Below are 22,807 nucleotides of genomic sequence, written 5' to 3'. Positions count from 1 at the left end.
TGTTGTATGGTCTCATGAAACTATTAAACTATTTCACTTTAACACTTATACTTATGGCTGTGAAGTGCAGGTATAAACTATTGAGTGCTCTGATGTTGTCACTCATTAAATTGTTGATCAGCTGATTGCTTTGCTGCCAGATGAGGTGCTCAGCAAGATGGAAGAGATGATTCATCGTAAAGTAAACTACTTATAATTTGGTAGTGGTGGAAAAAATAACAGGGATATGGCTTGTGATCCTCAGGTACTCTCCTACTGGGACACTGATAGTCACCAGAGATCAGCAGTGAATGTCAACGTAAACAAGTGGAAAACGACGTGATGGGAGAGCAGCCCGACATCATATGAATACAGAGCAGTTCACAGCATCACACATTTATGTCACTTCAGTCTTGTCAGTAAAGCTGTAGGACAAAACTGAAATCAAGCACTGGACCATAGAGGTAAATGAGGTGTTTATCACTGGACTCTGTGTGTGGACCTAAGAGGACATTGGACCATGAAAAGGAAGGAGAGAAATGGGCTTGCAGATATGCTCTTGAAGGGAGAGCTGAATATGGTGGAACAAGCTCTGGAACAAGGGGACTTTTTGTTTGAGGAGCTGGACTTACCTTATAATGCAGAGGGGTTCACTCCTCTTATCAGTGCCTGCCAGATGGGTCTAACAAAGGTAGGGGGTGCCGGAGACAATGATGGTAGGGGCTGGGTGTTCAACAGGCTCTGTTTTGTTGTCGTCAGCCTACGAGGTACCCCAAGGGTCAGATAAGACTGAGATGTGCATGCGTATTTGGGTATTTTTTGTGATATATGCTGATGAAACATACCTTTTTCTTTTTTCTGGTTTTAGTTCAGAGTTATTTTGGCATTTTTTAAGAAATCACTGAACAATTTTGTCATTACCATAAACAATGAAGGCTTTGATGATATGTGTATAAAAGAATGTAATGATATCAAAGTATGAAGCATATACAGTTTCTTCATCTGATGGAAATTTCCAGGGGTAAAACAACAATGGGGATTCAAAATACATATGACACGACACAGGGGGAAAGTGTACCAGAGATTACATCATTTATTTACAACATGAATGAGTATTCCCCAAGGTTTTCTTTTACAAAACAACCACCTGACTTTCTGCCTCTAACACCTACAGGGAACAGGGGCTTTCCAAGGTCACTAGTGTGCCACTTCCAGGCATAACGCTAATCTGAGATCTTTTAGATCTCTAAGATTTTACAGACGATACAGTTCAACACATTTGATGCTAAAATTAACTTTATTTTGAGAACAAGACTCTGTCATTTGCAACATGTTATTTTTTTTGATCTACTGAACTTCCTTGTACGTTACATGACTGTTCTGTACACAGGTCGTGCATTTCCTTCTGGAAAAGGGAGCAGACATGACACTGTGCGACCATAGCAACCAGACAGCACTACATGTTTGTCAACCAGATCTGCAGGGGGAGCTCTTGTCAGCTATGTTTAGGCCTCTGCCCCATGATACTCAACTCCAACATGCTGCCTGGCAGGGAGATCTCCACTCCCTACAGTACCTGCTTGTAAGCAGTCCACACTACACTAATCACCTTACTGTTTATTGTGTGGTTCAAAACCTGATCCCAGCATTAGGTGCTTTTCAATCTTTTTACTGTTTGCCAAAAATAGCGCACTTTTCTACAAGGTGTTGTGTCTTGTAGGCCCAGAGAGACTTGGTGGATGTTAACTCACAAAACCGACAGGGGTTGACCCCGCTTATGCTGGCAGTTAGGGATGTGGACATATTTGAGGGCCTGGAAGCGACTTTGCCATGGGAGTACCACCCTGTCGAGGTGGTCAGGGAGCTACTGGATGCCTCAGTGTAAGGGAGCAGCACAGGATGCCCTGTGCATATAATTTACTGTCTCTCTGTTTTCACTCTCAGGCATTTTGTTGTTGTTGCACAGTACCAGCTATACCACCATCGATGTAAAAAATGGTATGTACTGTCAATCTCCAATTTACCTTTTTCCACAGTGATTTGGACATCCAAGATCACAGGGGATTCAGTGCTCTGCAGTATGCTGCACAAATCAAGAGTCCATTAAAGGATGAACTCATAGACATGATGATGGAATTCCTCTCAGACAGAAGTAAGATTCACCTCACTGCTATAATGCTATACTGAATGAGTTTGGACCATTGCATTGAACAGAAATTAACTATCTACAGAACACTTGATTTGACTTTTAGCAGGAAAACAACTCAACACCTTCAAGTTGATGTAACACTGATAAGAAAAGTAATTTTGAGTTTTACTTGTTTTTCATGTGTGCCCTTAAACCTCATGAGGCTGACAGAGACTTTTATTTTAAGACAGCTTATTACAACTTGAACAGTAATGTAAATTTTCCATTGTCACCAATGAAGCACAAATTATAGTTAGACATTTGTTCATTTTTTTATAAGCAGATGCGAACTATTCATCACAAACCGCAGTTTGTCATTTCCACAGGCATTGTGGACATATGTAAAATGTTTTAAGATTATGTCAGATTTTTTGTTGTTTGAAGTGCATTGGAACTATTTAATACATAAACAAGTAATGACCAGTCATGTGCATTGCACCAGAAAAGACACCTCAAAAACCCATTAGTTGTGTTATTTAGCACTGTGACTGTGACAACTGCTTAAATTCCTAATAATTTAACAATAAGTGGAGGATTCGTTAAAATGAAAAATATATAAATTTGTACATAGTGAGAGAAAGCCACGTTCCATCGTCATACTAACTCACATGTTTTTGAAAGCAGTGCACATGCACATGGAGCCTGAGCGTTTACAAGAATGCCCAGTAAATTCTGCATATCCTGCTTTTACATCTGATGTCCACACAAACACTTCAGATAGTTCTAAGGTAAGTTCTCCCTCACACATTCTTCAGTGTAGAGAAAGCCGTCTGTGTATGATCCATTCACATAGTACAGTCATGCATTGTGAAGTATTCCCAATGAGTTTCCCTGACATAGAGACGCGTTTGAGAAAACTCCATTCTAAGCTGATTCTGGGGGGCGCATTCAAAATGTGAGAGGCAAGGATGGCAGCTGGCAGGTGCCTAATGATGTAGGTAACTGATTGAATGTAGCTGTTCCAGATGGTCAGCATCAAAGTCTTAAAGAGATATGAGGCTAGAATGGGAGTCAGTATGACACACCTCCTGGGGGGGTTTAAATATTTTAGCACCCACCAGGAATTCTGCAGTTTTTCACTGTTAAAGGTGACACTTTCAGTGCTTAGACTGTCTACTTTTTGACCAGTGACTGACATTACTCCCTACAAATTTGTGACAGGAAAGAGAGGTTTATTTGAAAGTTATGAAGTGTTGTACAACAAAGATTCTCACACTCAGTGATAGGAAGCCAAGACACAAAGTCCTCCATAAAGTCCTCTTTTGCAAGAACCTTCACATGACAAAATAGTGACAATGTAGAAGTGCCAAAAAAGTGTTCAAAACAGATGGAGTTATAAAGTATGACTGTCTTGCAGAAACCCGAGTTCTCCGAGTGTGCCACTCTCCAAGAGATTCATAAAGATGACTGCCAAGGTGAGCCAACCACTGTTCTACTCAGTTTTCACTGAATCCCTTTCAAATCCGAACAATGACAGAAACCTATCCGTGAATCCACCTGCAAGGCTTTGCTTTCCAGACAGACAGTAGCTCTCTGTTCCCTTTGGCTCCCTCATTCACCCTCCCCCAACCACTACCAAACCTTCAACCTTCTCAACACATATACTCACTGAACCTTGGCCAATCCCAAAAAGGAGTGGTGACAATGGCAGGGGGTGTGTCTGTTTTAGTTGAGTGGGCCACTTTCTGTGTTTTAAATCACTCTCTCTGAAGGACACAACAGAGACACAAACCTGAGTTGTGCAACTTCTGGCATGCTATTAGACGGACAGTCCAGAAAAGGAGACATATTTTCACTCATGCTCTGTCAGATCTAAAAAAAATAATGTGACTGTGAGCATTATTGAAAATCTAGCTTTCAGAAACATACCCTATGATTTGCTTGCTTACACCTGCTTGACGACGAAGGTAATTTTTGAATTCTCAGCATGTTTGTTTGATGTTGCTAAAGCTGCAATTTGTGTATGTTTTTAGATTTAACTGATAGTACTAATCACATGACCTACTATGTCACAGAAATTTTTGAAAAGAAAAAAAAAATAGCTCTACTTCACCTTAGAATTACCTTACAATTTATCACAATTTAAATTATTTTTTTATAATTATTATTATTATTGTTCTTCATAGAGTTATTGCTTTCATATAGTAATATATCTTATGTTAAATTGAATAATGGCAGGCGGTGTGTTTGTGGATTGTCACTCATGACCATTTTGGCTTGATCTTTGTCAGTGATGATGACCATGTGAGATAACACATGCTTCAGTATAATGGTGTGGTTTAATCTCCAAAAGGGGTAGTTGACAGAGATTATCTCTGTCACATCAGGGCTATGATGACATTTTTTGACCGAGTTCTCATATCTGTTTCTCTAGATAGCAACATCCTCTACTGCTTCAAGGGCTCCATGGACACCCTCAGGGAGATGAGGCAAGATTACAAGGACGAGGGAAAAAGAAGCAGGTCAGTAGCAGATACTCCCAATCAGCTAGTCTCAAACAAACTCAGCAGCGCATTGTTAGACTAGCTGAGCAGTAAAAGAGCAAAGACAGAGTGTCACATCAGCCACAAATACGCAGACAAACACTAGCACCTGTACACGTAGAAACACACATTCAAAGGCTGTAAACAAACCTTCTTTAACCTTTGACAATCCTGCCTGACCGGTGTACAGCACCTTATATTCACTACCCTCCCCTCCCCACATGCACACAAACACAACACAGGGGGCAATGTTACACAATCTCTGCTGGCAGCATATCAGTGTGCTGAGAGAGAGAGAGAGAGAGAGAGAGAAAGAGAGAGAGAAAGAGAGAGAGAATAAGATTCAAACAATTGCAGGTAAACAATCTATAAGAACTGCTCTTGCTTTTAGTTGCATCAGCTTTCAGGTCAGTTAGTTGTACTTCTCATATCATGAAAAAGAAAATGCAAATATGGAGTATAACAGACATTAAAAACCTAACAATCTGGATTATCAAATGCATGTTTGATTTGTCAGCACTGTTCTGCTACTTTTTTTTTATCTCGTTAGAGCTACATCATTACCCAGCTTACTGGTCGGAAGCAAAGGCATGGACAAATCAAGCACCTTAAACAACGCTTCAGAGTTTCATAGCACAAGAGTTTGCTCCTACACACCTGTGCCACCAAGGGTGAAAAACAGGAGTAAATCGATACAACAAAGTCTTCCAATCCCCCAGTTTTCACAGTTAAGCCAGTCAGCTCCAAGCCTGATGGAACCTCTCCTGGATACAAATGCCCTTTTACAAGCGCGGGCCAACATCAATAACAGTAAGCATGCCCTCTATTGCATAACTCTATTAAGTAATTGTATCAAGATTAATTGTTATTTATTAGCATATGCTTAGAAACTCCATCTTGACAAACAAACAAACAAACAAACAGAACAGACATGTCTTTCAGGGCTGAGAATCAGTGAAACAACTGACACCGACAGACAAAAGGTAATAGGTAATAAATACTCATTAACTGAATGCGTGAAACATTTCTCATAATTCTTGATATATGATTGATAAGAATTCTTACAGACTATGTTTCTGTTTTAAGGGTTCTTTACTCACTATCTGCAAAAGACCCATCAGAACCCCCAAACTCTTGGCTCCACTGGAAAGAGGACAGTGGGAGGGACCACTGCTCTCCAAGCCTAGGCACCTTGTTCCCCTAAAACCAGTAACTCTCTTGCCAGTGAGTTCTATATGTCGGCGCAGGAGGGAAAGATTCTCCAAACGAAACTTAAGAGGCTCAAAGAGTAGCAGAGGAGGCAGTGAAGAAAGCACATCCAGTAGCACCAGCAGCCAAGGTTCCCTGGATCTTGAAGGTGAAGAGAGCGGCTATACAGACACTTTGCAGGAGTCAAGAAAGATGGGAAGAACCTCAGACAGCGGGTCTCAGGAGGCTTCAGAGGTCTCTTCACAGATCTGTAATTTAGACAGTCCAGTATCTCAAGATGACATTGAAATCCAGGAGTGTTTTCTATACAGTCACAAAGATAGTACGCCTATCAAATGTTCATACCAGGGGAGTGGAACAGCTAAAGATGAAATGAGTTGCGACTCTAACGAGCCTTCCAAAACTAGTGACACCAACAGCCCTTCAGACACTCCGGCAAACTGTAAAGATGAGGAACACCCTGTGCCAAGTGAGCTAACATTTCTGAGAGATCAGTCAAAAGGTCGCAAGGATTCTGAGGTTGCAACATCATGTGTCCCTAACTTTGACGCTCATAAAGATATTGTTAGAGGGGTCAGATCTGGAGAAAGTGATGGAGAGCCATGTTGTACCGTGGACACTAAACATAAATGTCTTCCCAAAGTGAATATCACAATCTCAGGACCTGCTTCAAAAGAAAAGAGCAAGCCTGTTAAAACTGTTAAGAGCAAAGACAGAAGATACAGCACTCCTTTTCAGACAAATCATTCTTTTAACATCTTAGCAAACATAAAACAAAACAAAAGCAGTGCTCAAGCCAAGAACAACAGAAAAAAGTCATCCATCTCTGCACATGTAGAAGAAATAACACCACCAGATCTTGTCGTAAGCAGGGCAGCTACTGCTAAAGCACTTAGCGCTGAGGCAAGCAATACCACTGCAAAGATTATTAAGAAAAACAAAGACACACAGTTAGCACAAAAAAGGGTTTCTGAGCCGCAGCAATTCAGGAGGTCGAGTGCTGACTCGATCTCTTTCAACAACAAAGCACAGAGTCAAAAACAACTTCTCAAGAGGAACTTCAGTGCACGGCAGGCCAAAAAGCAAGGGATATTAGGTACAACACGGGCCAAGTCTGCCATTGATTATATCACTTACAATGATATGTTTCAAGAGATTAGTCAAGGCAATGAAGGACCAGCTATCTTTGAGATGTTTGCTACACCAGTTTATGAAAACCTCCAGGCAGCCAGCTCCCTGGTAAGAAGTGAGCAAGTACAACCAGGTTCTCAAGGTCAGAGGCAGATATACGGAAAACACAGAAGCTCTAAAACGCCAGAGGGAGGCAGGAGGAAGAAGACTCTAACAGATAGGTACAGTCAAGCCAAGGGAAAACAGCGCAAGACAAAGGATGTTCTACCTAAAAGACCACACCACCAAGCTGGTCCTTTTGACGGAAAGGATAATGTAGTAATGACATGCGGCCTTGACAGAGATGTGTCTGAGATCACTGTTGGTGAAGAAAACAGACTTGAAACACAGGTTGAAATGGAGGGCAGTCATCCACTCTCTGTCATTGAAGAAGTTCTTTCCCATCATAAATCAGGCGCTGACTTTTTTGAGGCTGAACTAGGAAGGAATTCACCAGCTTCAACTCAGAAAAATTTCACATCTCACTTAGACACAAAACCTGGTCTTGGTATACATGAAATGCCTTCCCCACTATCTAAGACTGACTCGACTGAAGCTGAGAGGAACAAGTCTGGTTTGGGGAAGGATTCGACTCCCAATGGGTTCCTAGCACAGCCTATGATAAATACATGGACCTCAGAAAGCAATGACAAAGCAGTGTCACTGGCATACCAGAGCTTTCTGGATGAAGTTGGTGAGGGGCCTCTCACGGATGATTTACTACAGTGCTTAGCAGAGGAGCTCATATCACTAGAGGAGAAAGAAGCTGAAACACTTACACCTCAGAAAAGTGACTCAGAAAAAAATAATCCTCATTTGAAAATTAAAAGACCGTTCAACAAGGTAACCTGACAAAAAGATTTTAAATGCATGCATTTTTAGAGCTGATTGGGATGCTGAAATTTTGGCCTTTGAGTACAAACAACCTGAAGAAACTACACCTGCTGACACGTAATTGTATCCCTTTTTTATGTTGTCTAACAGGGTATTACATCATCAGACAAGTCACCTCAGCCTGGAGATTCATGTGTAGATGATGCCATCACATGGACAAAAGGAGAAGTGCTAGGCAGAGGAGCATATGGAACAGTGAGTACAGTCCTGATCATATATTGCAAAGCGTCCTTAAAGCCAATCCTTACTGAAACATCTGCCATTATTAAAACTGACATTATTTAATACTGATTTGACACTTTAGACTTAGTTTAGATAGTAGTGCATACTGTAAGATTCACCTGCAAAGTCATCCTTTCCCATTTTAATACTGTATGATAATATTTTCTTAATAGGTATATTGTGGGCTCACGAACCAAGGTCAGTTGATTGCTGTAAAACAGGTGGTCCTGGATGCATCAGATACTGAGGCAGCTGAAAAAGAATATAATTGTCTTGAGAGGGAGGTGGACCTATTGAAAAGCCTTCACCACCCTAACATTGTTGGGTTCTTGGGCACAGCTCTCAGTGAGAATGTGGTCTGCATCTTCATGGAGTATGTCCCAGGTGGTTCCATATCCAGCATCCTCCACCGCTTTGGCCCTTTGCCCGAGACAGTGCTTGCCCTCTACACCAGACAGATCCTGGAGGGTGTGGCCTATCTTCATGCCAACTGGGTCATTCACAGAGACTTAAAAGGGAGCAACGTAATGCTTATGCCCACCGGTATAGTGAAGTTGATTGATTTTGGATGTGCCCGTCGCCTTAGCTGCCTCACGCACACTGGGAACCGTAGTGACCTTCTGAAGTCTGTGCATGGCACCCCCTACTGGATGGCACCAGAAGTGATCAACGAGACAGGCCATGGGAGGAAGTCAGATGTCTGGAGCGTTGGATGCACGGTGTTCGAGATGGCAACAGGAAAGCCACCGCTGGCACATATGGACAAGATGGCTGCTCTCTTCTACATCGGAGCTCGGAAGGGTTTGATGCCGTCTCTGCCAGATGAGTTCTCAGAGGAAGCCAAAAATTTTGTGCAAGCATGTCTGACCAGGTGAATAGTTTTTCATAATATGATTTTAAGAGGAATGAGACAGTCCATATGCAAGATTTCCTTGTGGGCTACTGATGTTCACAGTTCACAAAACTGACAACCTTGGACAATAAAGACATTTTCAATCATGATATACTATTTAAGGCTTTCAAAATTGTGTGTAGTTCACGTCCTTCAGTCTATGTACTTAATAAGGTGTTAGAGCTAAGCTTTGAACAGATGAGGTTTTAGTTTTTGTAAAGTCTTCTTGACCATTACAAGTTTAAACTGAATGCTTGTTTTCTAAATACTACTGGCCTTCTGTATATAAATGTAAGTATGTTTTGTCTATTTTTTGCTGAAGTATATAAAGCAGACAATGTTTTTCTCTTTTGCAGTGACCAGAAACTGCGACCAACTGCAGAAGATTTACTCAGACATCCATTTCTTCCTAAACTGAAGGGGGAAGAACTAGAGAAGCCTACCTGAATGACAGTTGTCCCATATGCTCCGTTTGCATATACTTTTCTAAAGCACACACTTGCATATCACCACTACTGTGTCACCAACATCTTAAGAACAATCTGATTGTGTAAATGGGCATCATTGTCTAATTCTACAATATTAGAACCACAGGACCTTTGGAGGCTATGCATGCCTGCAGTATAGTATTACAAGTCTGTATTTGCACAATAACATTTAACTACATTTATCATCCCTTGAGAACAGACTTTCATTTGTAGCTTCTAACTTCAGACCTTTACTTTAACGTTGTATATGTATGTGTGTGAATACATATTTTTGAAATGACATTAAATAAGGCTCCCAGTGAATGGGTCTGAAGGACCATATTAAGATATTTTAGTGGGTGGACAGAAATGTTTCTTATAGTGTCAGTTTATGTATGCAAATAATGCAACTTTTGGACTCAAAACCAAACTAGATTTGGAAACAAACCACAGGCTAATAACTTGGTCGAACAATACACTGACAGCTGTGAGATTTGTTGCAATAGAAAAAAAACAAAAAACAAACAAAAAAACAATCACATATACAGAGTTTAAGGTTAAGGTGGTGGAAAACCTTAGGATTTATTGGGAGAATTAAAATGGGGGCAGGGAGAAAGGTGTCAAGATTTGCGCTTGCCTTTTCCAAACCACTGTAATTCTGCAACCAAGAGCAAAATGACTATGTGAATACAGTCTTGGGCTCATTTACTGGACTCTGCACACTCAAAGAACTAACAAGTCAAAAAACAGTTATTGTATACAGAACTTTAAAATGTTTCGTGCAGGAAACCGACCTGATAAGTCAGATAGCTCAATCTGCATTGTTTCGACACTGAAACAAGTCCGATGGCTGTTTACTGTTGTTCCCCTGACATTAAAATATCCTACATTTCCATAACTGATTTACAGCGTCGCACCTATAGGCTATAGCGTCAAGCCAAGAAAGATTTTAAATGCACTTCACAGCAAAGGTTATGTAAACTTTATAGTACTATACTCTTTTTGTCTCTCTCTTGCGCTCTTTTTTTTTTGTTTGAGGCACAGCCTTTGGCATCCAGCTTAAGGTCGTCTTGGAGGTCAGAAAATAATTAGTACAAACTGCATGGCCTCTGACAACACGCCAGGTGATGGGTAATATCTGGAATGCCCAGGATGACATGATTGAGCGCCCCCTCCTGGCAACCATGCAAAAAAATAGGCTCATAAGCACATATCTGGAATGCTGCAGTCAGAATCAACAATGATGGATTCTTACATTGAAGTCACAATAGTCATTTCCCCCTTTTCCCCATATACATACTTAGTTATACTTACAAGCAGCTCCAAACCTGAGTATTTAGGGTATAGCTTTTTAACATACAAAAATGTATGTACATTTATCTCCACTTTCTGTAAACAACATTCTGCTTAATCCCTTTGTTGACTGAAACATGCAGATCATACATATTGTATTTAAATATAATAAAAAAAAAAGAAAATAATACAGCGCATTCAAAGAACTACGCAACTAAAATAGTTTGAGCTACCTCTTAATGACCACATACCAATGAACATGAGTGAGGTATGGACCATTAATGAGGGAGCTCCTTATTTCTTCATCAGGGTGTTGTACAGAGGTGGAAATGTCACTTAAATTATTTATGACAGAAAAAAAAATTGCACCTTTCATGCCTCTCAGTATTTATAATACTTTTTTTTGTTTTTTTTTTCGTGGAGGTTAGACTCATTTGAACTACAATGGCCCCACCATACAAACAGTCACACGCTCCCACCACAACCCATTCAGGGAATATGGAGGACAAAGTAACGTTACACCTACAGAAACAGACTGGGCCAAACTGTCAAGAGACTTAGAAGATCGGGAAGCATTTTCTCTCCTTTCCCTCTCATTCTCTTAAGTTCACCTTTGTTTCTGCTTGTTTTCTATCACCTACACATCATAGGTTTTTATTTCTTTTTTTGCCTTGTGTCTCTCTCTCTCTCTCTTTTTTTTTCCTTTCTAACGGTTCATGAGTTCATTCCTTGGGCACTTAACAGTGAATCAAGCATATCAAAAGTGTCTTTGTAGTCTGTGTGTTGGCTGTTGGTGCCAAGCGCACTGCCAGCGCCCTCAGGGCCGAGGCTCTCCACTGGCTTCTTGTTCAGTTTCACTAGGGTGCTGAGATGTCCGTAGCCCACCTGGTGTGTGACAGGGGGAGGAGGGGGGAAGGGAAGGTTAAGAACAGAGCTGTGAGACGACACACACTGCTGTACAGAGGAAGAATGAGAGGAACTACCTGAGCCGCCCTTGGAACTTTTGCTCTTTTTGGAGTGGTGGTTGTGGTCGGCCTCAGGGTACACCCTCTTGCGTGAGGAGCTGGAGCCGGGGGCCGAGCTCGCCCCCTCACCGCTGAAACCTACCGGACTTCGTAGGGCCGCACCGGCCATCGGGCCCTCCGGGGCCCCCCGCCCATTGCCGCTGTGCACGTGGGGGTGAGAGTGGCCGTGCTTGTGGTGATGCCGATGTGCTGAGTGGTCCCGGTGCTTCTCCTTGCTCACCAGCGGGCTGGAATGTTTGCTTTTTGTGCCTCCCTCGTCGGAGGAGCTGTGCCGTTCTGAAGACACCTTGATTTTCATCTTCAGCTCCTCCTTTCCCACTGCCCCCTTTTCACCTTGGGAGGGCACAGGAAGACGTAGCTTTAATGAACTCCCTTTGTCCCGTTTGTCTCCTTGGGATCTGTCCTGACCTGGCATGGGCAGCTTCATCTTCAGCGGGGACGTGGTGCTACTGCTGCTGGGTCCCTGCTGGCTGTGAAGGTGTGTCTGTAGGTGTTTGCGGTGCTCTGGCTGGCCAGAGGCAGCGTATGTATCCCAGCCCTCAGCCTCTAGGCTCTGCTGCTGTTGCTGCTGCTGCTCCTGCCTGCGTTTCTGGACCGCCAACTCAGCCGCATGCTTCTCTCTGTACTTGTCTAGAGACAGTTTCTGTGTGGGAGCGGCAGGAGGCGGATACGCTGCTTGGTGCTTCGACCCGCTGCCGCCGACTTTGTGTTCCTGTTTGACTGGGTTGAACTCCATGCCTTTGTCTGGTCGGTGTGGATGAAGGGAAGTGTGAAGGGATAACTGAGACCCTGGTTGCTGCATGCAGAGGGCTTCCTGTTTAACAAGGTAAGTGTCCGAGCGTCCTTGGTCCTGAGCCCAGTTGCTGGGGGCAGTGAAAGTGTATGAAGCACCCTGCATGTTGGAAATAGAGTCTAAAGAAAGGGTGCTGCCTGGATTGCTGGGCAGGGAGACTGGGAATGATGCGGAGGTTTTAGAGAAGGCTGCATTTGCAGACACCCCAGGAATGGCATCAACCAAAGACTGGTCTTGAGACATGGAGGGCCCAGCAAATGAGCTGCCATCTGATGCCTGGCTGTCGGTCTTGGGCTTCTTGGCAGCTTGTGTAGCCTGAATATAAAGTGCGGAAACATTGAGATTGTGAGATATTTCAGAATGGAAAATCTTTTATTTGGACTGTAAATAGTGAGACATAAAAGCGGCAAGCTTTCTGCAGACACAGTGGCTATATCGTACTTACCCTCCAGTTCCTAATCCTCTTCAATCTGCTCGGTGTCTTCTCCAGAATTTGCAGGAACTCGTGAGTCAATTCTACACCAAAGAAAATCAGGACAATTTCATTACAATACCATCACAACCCAGTTTCTACATAGGACGGTTACATTTAATGTACAAAATGTTAAATTTCGCAGAAAGAACAAAGCTAAAACTTAAGAAAACGAAGAACTGACTCACTAAGCAATGATTCAAAGACTTTCTGTACAAAAAAAAAAAAAGACATCCAGAGGTATCCACTCACCATCTAATAGCTCAAGTGTTACCGAGTTGTCAACATATTCCCACCAGTGCTTTCCATCAGTAGACACTGGGATCTCCCAGTTGGACCACTTGCAGGCCAGATGGATACAGACGCAGGCAATGACAGTGGGCTTGTACTGCAGGCAGAAGGTAGTGAGGTGGAGACTACAGGAGGGGGATGCATCAGAGGAAAGAAGAAACAGAAGAAAGAGATGGGAAACAGCAGTCAGAAGCAGCCATCTGGAGGTTCTCAGCACACACAAAAATATATACATTCACAATTCAACTGACCATATACCTTACTCTCCAAAAATGGTTTGCCCTCAACTGTGAGTAACATTTAAGCTGTCTGAAATCCTTTTAAAAAAAAAAAAATTTGCAAAGTACAACTGAGCTCAGCTGATAACATCAAGTTTCCTTTACTGAGAACTGTAGAGCTGTGTGTGTTTAAAAGAATAATAAATCTGGTGTTGTGCTACCAAGTGCATGTTTGGGTAAAGATATTAACCCCAAAAGAAATGCAAAAGTAACAACTTGCGTAGAAAAAAACTTCAGGAGTCCAAGTGTTCTTTTCAAATCTTATGCCAGCCAAGTTAAGAGCAAGTGACAAATTCATCTGAGCCGATACACAAACTAAACGTGTCTGTTACGCAAAATTAAGGGCAACCCTGCAAGCATGTGTGCAAACACTTCTCAATACAGATTAAACTGAGTCATGGAACGACATGACTCATGAATCCTATTTATCACTGAAAGTCCTTTTTAGTTATGTGCTAGGTTTTATCTATATCCAATCAACCAGCCCATGAAATTAAACATTAATGGTGAAACACTGTCAATGAACAGCATAAAATCTAGTCATGCAAACAACAGGAAACCTGAAATAAATACAAAGGTTAATGATTACTCATAATCAAAACGTGGTAAGAGATTAAGCATCAGGTTACCATCCAAATGTTTACCATCAACGCATACAAACAGGCATTTACTCCTAAGTTTTTCAGAACATAAATTTAGGACACCATGAGTGAGACACTACAGCTCTAAACACAGTTTAGCAGTTTCATGCATTAGTGGAACTTTTGTATACAAGAAAAAACTAAAAGACAGTTAAGCCGTGATGAAGGTTCATTAAGAAAACGGCATGAAATGGTAAAATGTATCTAACCTAACTCTATATAGTTCCACTTACAACATATTATGCTTCATTGCAATCCAAAAGGATCACAGCCATGGTACATGCTGGATGGTAACTCTGAGCCACAAACATGTTCAATGTCTACACATGGGACCAGTGGTGTTTAACTCATCACAATGACAACCTATCAGTCAGATCTTTGAACTACAACATATGACTCAGACAGTCTTTAATAACTGGGCTAATTCAAAAGGAGAGAGAAAATATGAAGAAAATACTGTGCTGTTTTTAACCAACTTGAAGCAGCATAGGTTCTTTAATGCGTCTTTTGAAAGATCCAATTGCATCTCCCCTTCAGTTTGATTGAAAAGGCCACTGGTAGAAGCAGATGCTGAAATGTTGAGCACATCTTGTTCTGCTCAGTTACAATCAAGATTTAAGGAAGCAGTGTGACATTCGGAGATGACGCATTTGCTCAAGTTTTGGAGGAAAAAAAAAAAAAAGAGAGAAAATATTGCAGACAGTACAAGCCGTACTTTATGAAAGTCGACACAATTTTCAGGTCCCATGTCCAGACATTGTGTTAATCTGCTGTGAGAGATGCTGAATGTCTTTGTCTTTAAAAAAGAAAAAGTAAACCATAGAGTATACAAATAATTACTTCTTAAAAACCAAAGGGTAAAGACTAAATTAAAAAAAGAAAGAAAAAAAAAAAAGTATATGAACCCTTTAAGGACCAGTAGTACTTCATACACGTCTACAAGTTCAATCACTTCATTTAACGATGCATTCAGTCAACTTTCAAAATTCTGCAAAACAGTCTTGAGAATGGCCAAACTTTAATACTGTAAAAACCAACAAAAAACTAAACAACTGAACAAAACCCTTCTGATCAAGGTTTGAACGTCTGATAAGCGGAGTTTCATTGTCTTACATGTGATTCAATTTAAAGTAGGTCCTTAACGGGTTATCTTAGCAGTATTAAATCAATAACTATATTCTTATCAAATTATGAGCCTCCACAAAGCACTACTCAATTTTAGGAGATAACTTGCATCTAAAAAAGTCTGTATCATTCAGTGGAAAAAAAAATGTACTAATCAAAATGGAAAAAAAAAAAAAAAAGTATCAAAAGGGGAAAAATGATAAGTCAAATGAACATGTCTCGTACTTACCGTGTTAACTTCTACGTAATGCTTACATCTGTGTAATCTTTAGCTGCTATTCAGGCTACCAAAGTGTCTTTTTAGACAAATGCACTTCTGTAACCGAGCAAACGTGAGGTTCATGAGCACCACTACACTTCTCATTTTGCATTCAACCCCTCTGTGCCAACATTGGTCCCTCGTACAATACACCGCACTGCAACTGGAGCCGGTACCGCCAAAACCCCATGCCTACCTCCCACCATAAGGGGGTTACATTAGAGGGGGAGGCGTCCCATTAGCCACCAGCGCAAGGAGGGTGCTGGACACTGGAAGGGTAACCTGCAGTAAAGGAAGCTATAGTGTGCTGTCACAGTGCAACAAATGAGGTTCAGGATAACAACCTGTTGGTAGCCATGAAATAGGAAGTCTGTGCCAGATCCTTGCTTGCTGTGGGAAGACAAAGAGAAAGAAAGAGAGATAGAAAAGGCAGTGAGGCTTTGAAAAGTGGGCTTGGCCTTAAATCTAAGGGTAAATACTTTAGTCGATACACTGGTTACCTCTGCAGTACTGTACTTCATGCTTAGCCATAGATCAAAGGTTAGTGATTTGTTACACAACAGTTACATCAGCAGTTTTATGTCCCAGCCAATGACTAGGGTGGCTGACAGAGCGTTAAGGAAAAGAAGAGGAGGAAGTCTCTACCTCGCACTAGCTGGGAACATTTCACCACATCAGTATGTGGATGTTCAATTGTTATTTCAAACCCTGAAAAAGAATACACATGGAAAAGGTCAAATGAGAATCTGAAGTAAAACTTTTGCCAGTCATGAAAAGTACACTCCTAGCCTGGTTTCAAAGACCTCCTCTTATATAAAGCTTTACTGATGGAGGATGGGCAGTTATAAGGCCACAGAGAATGAGGGCTGACTTCTCCTGAAGACCAGCTAAATAACTCTGCACAAGGTTCCATCTGGTCAGAGTAGCACAGCATTTGGAGACTTATCATAGGGGTATGAAACCAACTATAAAAGCTGTATCAAGCATAAATCCTGTTTATGAAAGCTTGGAGAGCACAGTTCATCGGCATGTCTAGGCATTTCACCCGTGTCAGAACACAGGCGATGTTGACTTGAAAGCCCTCCTGTGAGTTGGTGTCCGTATAAAAGTCATAAAACAAACATTTGGAAAGGATCAAGGGGACAGAGGAGAGTGGAAGGACAGAGTGAAAAGCAGAAGGATATTTCAGTGAACAGTGTTTCGATATCCTAGTTCCAACATCCTCCATTCTTCATCTTAAAGTCCCTCTCTTAGACTAAACCACCTCTCTCAGATTTTGACCTTTACTTACCTAAAGTCTGCAGCACTATGGTTTCAAGTATCACCAGCTCTTGAGCTTGCTGGAGGTATGCCTGAAGTTCAATAGACAATCATTACATGATGCCTGTAATGTGTCTTTCCAAATATTGTACACCCATAGTAACCCTTTTCAATCAATGATCACTATTGGATGGCTCTGACCACTCGGGCAGGTGCCAAGCTTAAGATGGGTGACATACTGCCGTGTCAGCTACATGAACAAACATGAAGTGACCACAAGTTGGTCAGGACCCAAATTCCTCATAACTGAGAGGACTGAATAAGCAAGTTCCCCGACTGAAGAACAGGGTGAAATTAGCAGGGGGGAAAATACCAAAATACCCACACTTACATTACTTTTTGTGTCTAGTGGAGGTTCTTGAGGATTCAGGCAGGCATGTGCCACCTTAATGACATGCTCAAGTTTTCGTGGCTGCTCCTCAACCTTTGCAGCCAAGAATAATGTGGTTGGAGAGATGATCTGTGGCAAAACCAGAGACAAACCAACACTCAGTGAATGCCTTCATCAAGTCAAATGCTTTAAGTGACAGGTTATACACTCAATTGAATGAATATTTTCAAGAAACTTAATTGGACTGCATTACTTACATTTCTATGAAATTTGGTGAAAGAATGTTGCATATAAAACCTATGCATGTAAACAATTGCAGTGTTTATTGTAAGTTGGGAGCTTTGGGAACAGAATCAAGGAAATCATATATCGATTCATGATAAATCAGTCTAATTTTGATACAACAACTGTGACAGAGAACTGTTTAGCTCTGTAATACATTCTTGGTCTGCAGCGCCTGTCTATACCGTGCAAATTGCTATGTAGTTCCACTCACACAAACATGAGCCTGTGAGCCTAAAATGGCAACGCTGAGGAGGCACTGAATGGAAATAAGTAAGCACTGGAACGTTTCTATATTTTATCTTTGCTTAACGTTACTTATCGACCTCGGCAGGTGAGAGTACAGCTAAGACCCAGCATGAACACCTAAACAGTATGGCAACACCTAACAGTAATGCTGGCTGGCCAAGTTCAAATGACACCGAAACATATTGTCCTGCAAATTTCAGTGATAAATGAAATGATAGATCCTTTTTGTTTATGTTGGTTATCATGACCTGTGCCATATCAGTGAAGTCCAAAGCGTGGTAAACAGAAGCTCGCGGGAAAACGACAGAAAATTGAGTAACTTAAGCTAGCAAGCTTGGACTAGCATTGCTCATATCGGGCAAAAGCAAACAGCGACATCAAGGAAGATGCCAAAAGTCTAAATACGATTGGTGACCAGGCAAGTGCTTTTTTTTTATTAAAAAAAAAAAAAAAAAAAAAAAAAAAAGATTAATCGGCTCATAAGCAATGTGGCGCAGCTGTACCGCAGCTACAGCTTTGCTTGCTAGCTCTATGGCGGCAGGAGCCGGAAAATACCAGCAGAAGCTGCGTTTAACATGCATTTCCCAGCAATGCACCCTTAACAGCTACCCTCCGCAACACCATTTCGAAATGGCGGTTCATCAGTCTATTATATACAATATCTTTTACAGATAAGTAGCAAGCACAAGCAGACGGTATCAAAATCTTTCCCTGCCCCCACTGGCGCCACTACAGGACAGAGTGGGCCTAAGAGCGCCATGTCTTCTCCAAACCAGCCCGAAACCTTGAAAGGATACACATTGAGTCTTTGGCCCATATCTTGAATTAGATTTGCCGCCTGCTGTCGATACGACAGCTCCCTGTCTGGATCCACTCCACATCGGCGGGACGGCGTGTTTTCAAGCTGCTCCCGGGTGAAAAACCATTTCGACGATGAACCCCGGCACGCCGCCATAGCTCTCCTACAGTTGAACAGAAACGGAACACTAAGCGGATATACGAAGGCACGTAGGTACGGACACACGTTCGGATCTTTAACGTCATGAAGCACAAACCACAAGTGGTCTTGGGAAATGTAGTATTTGAGGACTGCATCGGGTCACTCGAGAATGTTGTGCAGTAAAGGTTTAATCCCTATGTGGCTCGAAGATACTTATTTTTACCCCTAGAGTGGCATTCGCTCTATCGTATGAAGTCGCGGTCCGTTAAGCAGTTACCAGGCATGGTTTATAAAACTACGTTCAACGAGCAAAGAAATAGGCCCAGCTCATGCAATTCATATCAGTCATATTTATGATTCGATTATTACAGTTGTGCTATAGTGGAAAAACATTATAAGCCTGTCATGACATTTTTCTCAGTTTAATAGCAATTCAAGTCAAGGGTCTACTAGTACGTGTATTATTTGCAGTAGTGGACTTTCTACTGGACGACTCTCTACCGTGTTCAAGACAGTCTTATCCTGAATCTTTGGCTATCCGACGGCACCCCCCCTCGCACTGTTTGAAGTCTCCACTCCGGTATCGCAGTTAGGTTGTAGAGGATGAGATACTTTTAAGCCAGTGTGCGGTGGGATCTGATGCTTGCTCTGTGTTGGCCATCTCTCTTCGACCTCCTTTGGCTGTCCACGGCGCCTCCTCATCAATCAATCAATCATCTTATGTTTCATTCATGGTATGCGTGAATATTATAATCAGGTCTGATACTTTTCTAAACTCACGCTTCATGTGGTCTCTGACAGTCGAACTGACTTGTAGTAAACTGTGCTCCCTCTTACTACAAAGCAGAAGGAGCGCAGCGAGGTAGAATTAACTCTTTAAAATATGTATTACGTTATAATGGAGCGAGTTGGCTGCCAGAATACATTTTTGGGCACCAGTCTTTTCTTTTATGGCTAGTTGAGTTACACAGTTGTTACATTACGTATAATGGTCGAGGCTGAAGCTAGACGAGCACCCTGGGATAATGCAAAGCCTACCAATTTAGACAACTATTAGAACACAATCTGCAAGTGCACTGACTTATCTAGCTTGATAAATTCCGAAACCCTATCATATTCGAAGTGAGACTGATACCTCAGTAACGGTCATGATAACTAACCATGCAATACCCTCGGCATTTTGTTAGGTGGAATAATAGATACATTGCATCTGGTCAATTATTTGCATTTTATGATAGATTGAGTATTATCCGTAATTGTTTCAGTTAAAACAAAAATTCATTGACCAAATCAAATTGCCTACTCTTAGCCTACACATTTATGCATTTATATGGTGCAGATCTCAAGGAAAAGAGCAGAACGATTAAACAAAATCAAGTTTCGGAATACTTATTTTTATTTTGTTTTGTCGGCTAATTAGGCAGGACCAGATGAATGGGATACAGAAATTGTGCATTAATATCATCTCCAAAAAAAAAAAAAAAAAAAAAAATCAATGCGGTCAAATTCCATAGAAGTTCTGTGGGGATATTAGCGAAAATTATTGGAGAAGTGGAAAAAGGAGTTGTAAGGAATTTAACCGCCGCACATTCCTTACACACGAGTTAGCATGACCAACATTATTGTCATACTGAGAGCACCATCAATTGTGGTTCTCCTGCTAAGGAGCATTTCCAGATATGTTTCAACTAAACATATTGACACCAATTACAGGTAGGTTCTAACCATGTCATTCCAAGTATCTTGACACGGGTAGAATCAGAGACCTGCATCCTTTTCTTTTATTTTCACAGTAACATAGCAACCACTATTATATTTTGTTGGCTTTATAAATAGCCTGGATGGACAACTGAGGAGAAATTCTGGAAGGGACGGAGCAGCTGGAATGTTGAATAAATCTTAAAGTGAAACAAAACCAAACAGAAAACAACACCGAGAAAATATGATTCGTTTAAAAAATTTGGGTTCCTGCGTTCAGGGGTTTCGGGGTGGTCAGTTGCCAAAATGCTTGCTCCACCTACAAAAACTGACAAAAGTATAAAGCCTTTTATAATAGAGGAAAGCGTATTATCAACTTGGTATCGTGTTTTTATTGTTTCATATACTCTATGTGACAAAATGAGGTTCGTAGTAGCTCTGGAAACACGAGCACAGTGCTTGATGTAGGCTACTGAAACTTTTAATGTCATAATTACCCGAATGAGTTTGAATGGGTTATTTTCACCTCAAGAATCGGTAAGCCCAATTTATCCAGTATTTACTACACTGTATGAGTAAAAAACTTGCAAAATGAATTAGCAACTGACACCGTTATCCTCAATGACGTTACAACCAGTGCGCTGCAGCTGTATTACTATTATGACGTCACACAAGGTTAGGTAAATACTTGGTGCTCAAACCAAATAATTCAATTTCAGTCCAGGACGTCTAGAAAACGAAATCTGAGCTGCAGGAAATCAATTGTGAGATAACTTCGAAGTAAGACCACTGTATGGGTGAGTGTAAAAAAAAAATCTTGAACACGAATGCTTTTTTGTCTAAAAGAAGTCTAAAAAGCTCAGGTCAAACAGAACTTAAACATTTGTCTAAAATGTTTGACCTAGTGTTTATTCAGTGTGAACCACATAATAGAGTATATGCAGAACAGTACTCAGTACTTAGTATCTATAACCGATTTTTTTTTCTCCCCAATATTTGTAGTATTTTATCGTGACACGATGAAGGATTATGTAGTCATTGATATTGAGGAGGTTGAGGAGGAGGAGAATGAGGTTAGACACCACCTTGATGTCTCCGAGAACGATTTAGAAATGCTTTGTGAGGCTGCACAGGCAGCAGACAAAGAGAGGTTGGCAGGACAAATTAGATACATCTTGGAGAAGGCATGGCATGAGGAGAGAGTGAGGCTAGTGAAGGAAAGGAGGGAGCTTAAGAGAGGATGGAAGGAGCTGGAGCAGGCTCAAACGCGTACTCTGTCCATCCTAGGGAATCCACAGGGCTTTCTGAGAGAGGACAGGATGAAAGAGGAAACTGAAGAAGGCACGAAAGAGTTGAGCAGTTGTCATAAAACACTGGATAAAGACTGGACACGGGTAAATGAGTGGTGCCAAAGATTTGAGGCTGCTTCGAAAGAGTTTGAAAGGAAGGTGAAAGATCTGCTGAAGGAAGGAATGAAGACTAAAGAAGAAATAAAAGAGGTGACAATTAAAAAGATTAGCAGAAAGAAAAAGCTCGAGCTGCTTGAGCGAGCAAGAGCTTTGAGTAATGAACAGCAAAAGATGAAAGAGACATGGGTGAAGGAAAAAGAGGAAATGGAGAGAAGGTTAAAGAGAGCAGCTGAAATGGCGAGGGAGCGCGATTGGGACATTTCAGGCCTGCTTAAGGAGAGAAATGACTTGATCCGTAAAAATGAAAAGCTAGCAAAAACCTTGACTGAGCTGAACCAGCGATACAGGTGGATGGAGGGTGCTTGGAAAGGGGACAAAGAAAAGCTTTCATGGCTGCTGAGGGAGAGAGAATATGTTGAATATCAAAGGATGAGAGAGAAGGAAGAGATGGAGCTGAAGAAAGTTGTCAGAGTGAAGAGACTAGAGCTGCTGGATAGGGCAAGTGCAATGACCAGCAAGCAGCAGAAGGTAAAAGAAAATTGGGCCAAGGAAAAAGAGGAGATGGAAAGAGAAGCAAAGAGAAAACTTGAGGTGTTTGTCACTGAACTCAACCAAAGAGTGCAGCATATCATAGCTCTTCAGAATGAAAACCAAAAACTGATCATTAGAAATGGAGAACCAGAGAAAGCATTGACTGACATGAACGAACAATACAGGCAAGTTGAAGCTGTTTCAAAAGAGGAGAAAGAAGAGCTAAAAAGGCTGTTGAATGAGAAAGAGCATATTGCAGGAGAGCATAAGAAAGAGGTAGGAGTTATGGCAGTGCATAAGATTGATAGAAAGAGGAGGCTTGAGCTGCTACAGAGGGCGAAAGCACTGAGCAGAAGACAGCAGGAA

The 22,807-nt window shown here is 41.5% G+C and overlaps 2 protein-coding genes across 4 annotated transcripts; one reads left to right on the top strand and one right to left on the bottom strand.

The window, feature by feature from the left end:
* The first annotated feature begins 499 nt into the window (after positions 1-499).
* On the top strand, positions 500-9,484 carry map3k19 (mitogen-activated protein kinase kinase kinase 19). Its single transcript, XM_030787534.1, is given in 10 exon segments — positions 500-670; positions 1,370-1,561; positions 1,700-1,860; positions 2,016-2,131; positions 4,542-4,629; positions 5,201-5,468; positions 5,737-7,912; positions 8,051-8,118; positions 8,319-9,016; positions 9,394-9,484. Coding segments are annotated over 10 exon segments (4,029 nt in total).
* Positions 9,485-10,719: 1,235 nt separating this feature from the next.
* On the bottom strand, positions 10,720-18,822 carry ccnt2a (cyclin T2a). Of its 3 annotated transcripts, XM_030785929.1 has the most exons (10): positions 18,661-18,822; positions 17,590-17,671; positions 17,333-17,461; positions 16,973-17,033; positions 16,327-16,389; positions 16,026-16,071; positions 13,340-13,503; positions 13,061-13,131; positions 11,781-12,930; positions 11,515-11,682 (listed from the first exon to the last, which is right to left on the bottom strand). In XM_030785929.1, exons 1-10 carry the CDS (start codon positions 18,816-18,818, stop codon positions 11,615-11,617), a joined length of 1,992 nt encoding a protein of 663 aa, XP_030641789.1. In that variant the 5' UTR covers positions 18,819-18,822; the 3' UTR covers positions 11,515-11,614. The 3 variants fall into 3 exon arrangements, 2 of the variants coding, with proteins under 2 accessions (XP_030641788.1, XP_030641789.1); XM_030785928.1 differs by having other exon boundaries at positions 10,720-12,930; XR_004025620.1 differs by lacking the exons at positions 11,515-11,682; positions 11,781-12,930; positions 13,061-13,131 and having other exon boundaries at positions 13,439-13,503; positions 15,652-16,071.
* Between the last annotated feature and the right edge of the window lie 3,985 nt (positions 18,823-22,807).

The sequence above is a fragment of the Chanos chanos genome, chromosome 10 (assembly GCF_902362185.1).
Source record: "Chanos chanos chromosome 10, fChaCha1.1, whole genome shotgun sequence".
Lineage (NCBI taxonomy): Eukaryota > Metazoa > Chordata > Actinopteri > Gonorynchiformes > Chanidae > Chanos > Chanos chanos.
The sequence above is the reverse complement of the archived record's forward strand: the minus strand, read 5'-3'. Positions and strand labels throughout refer to the sequence as shown.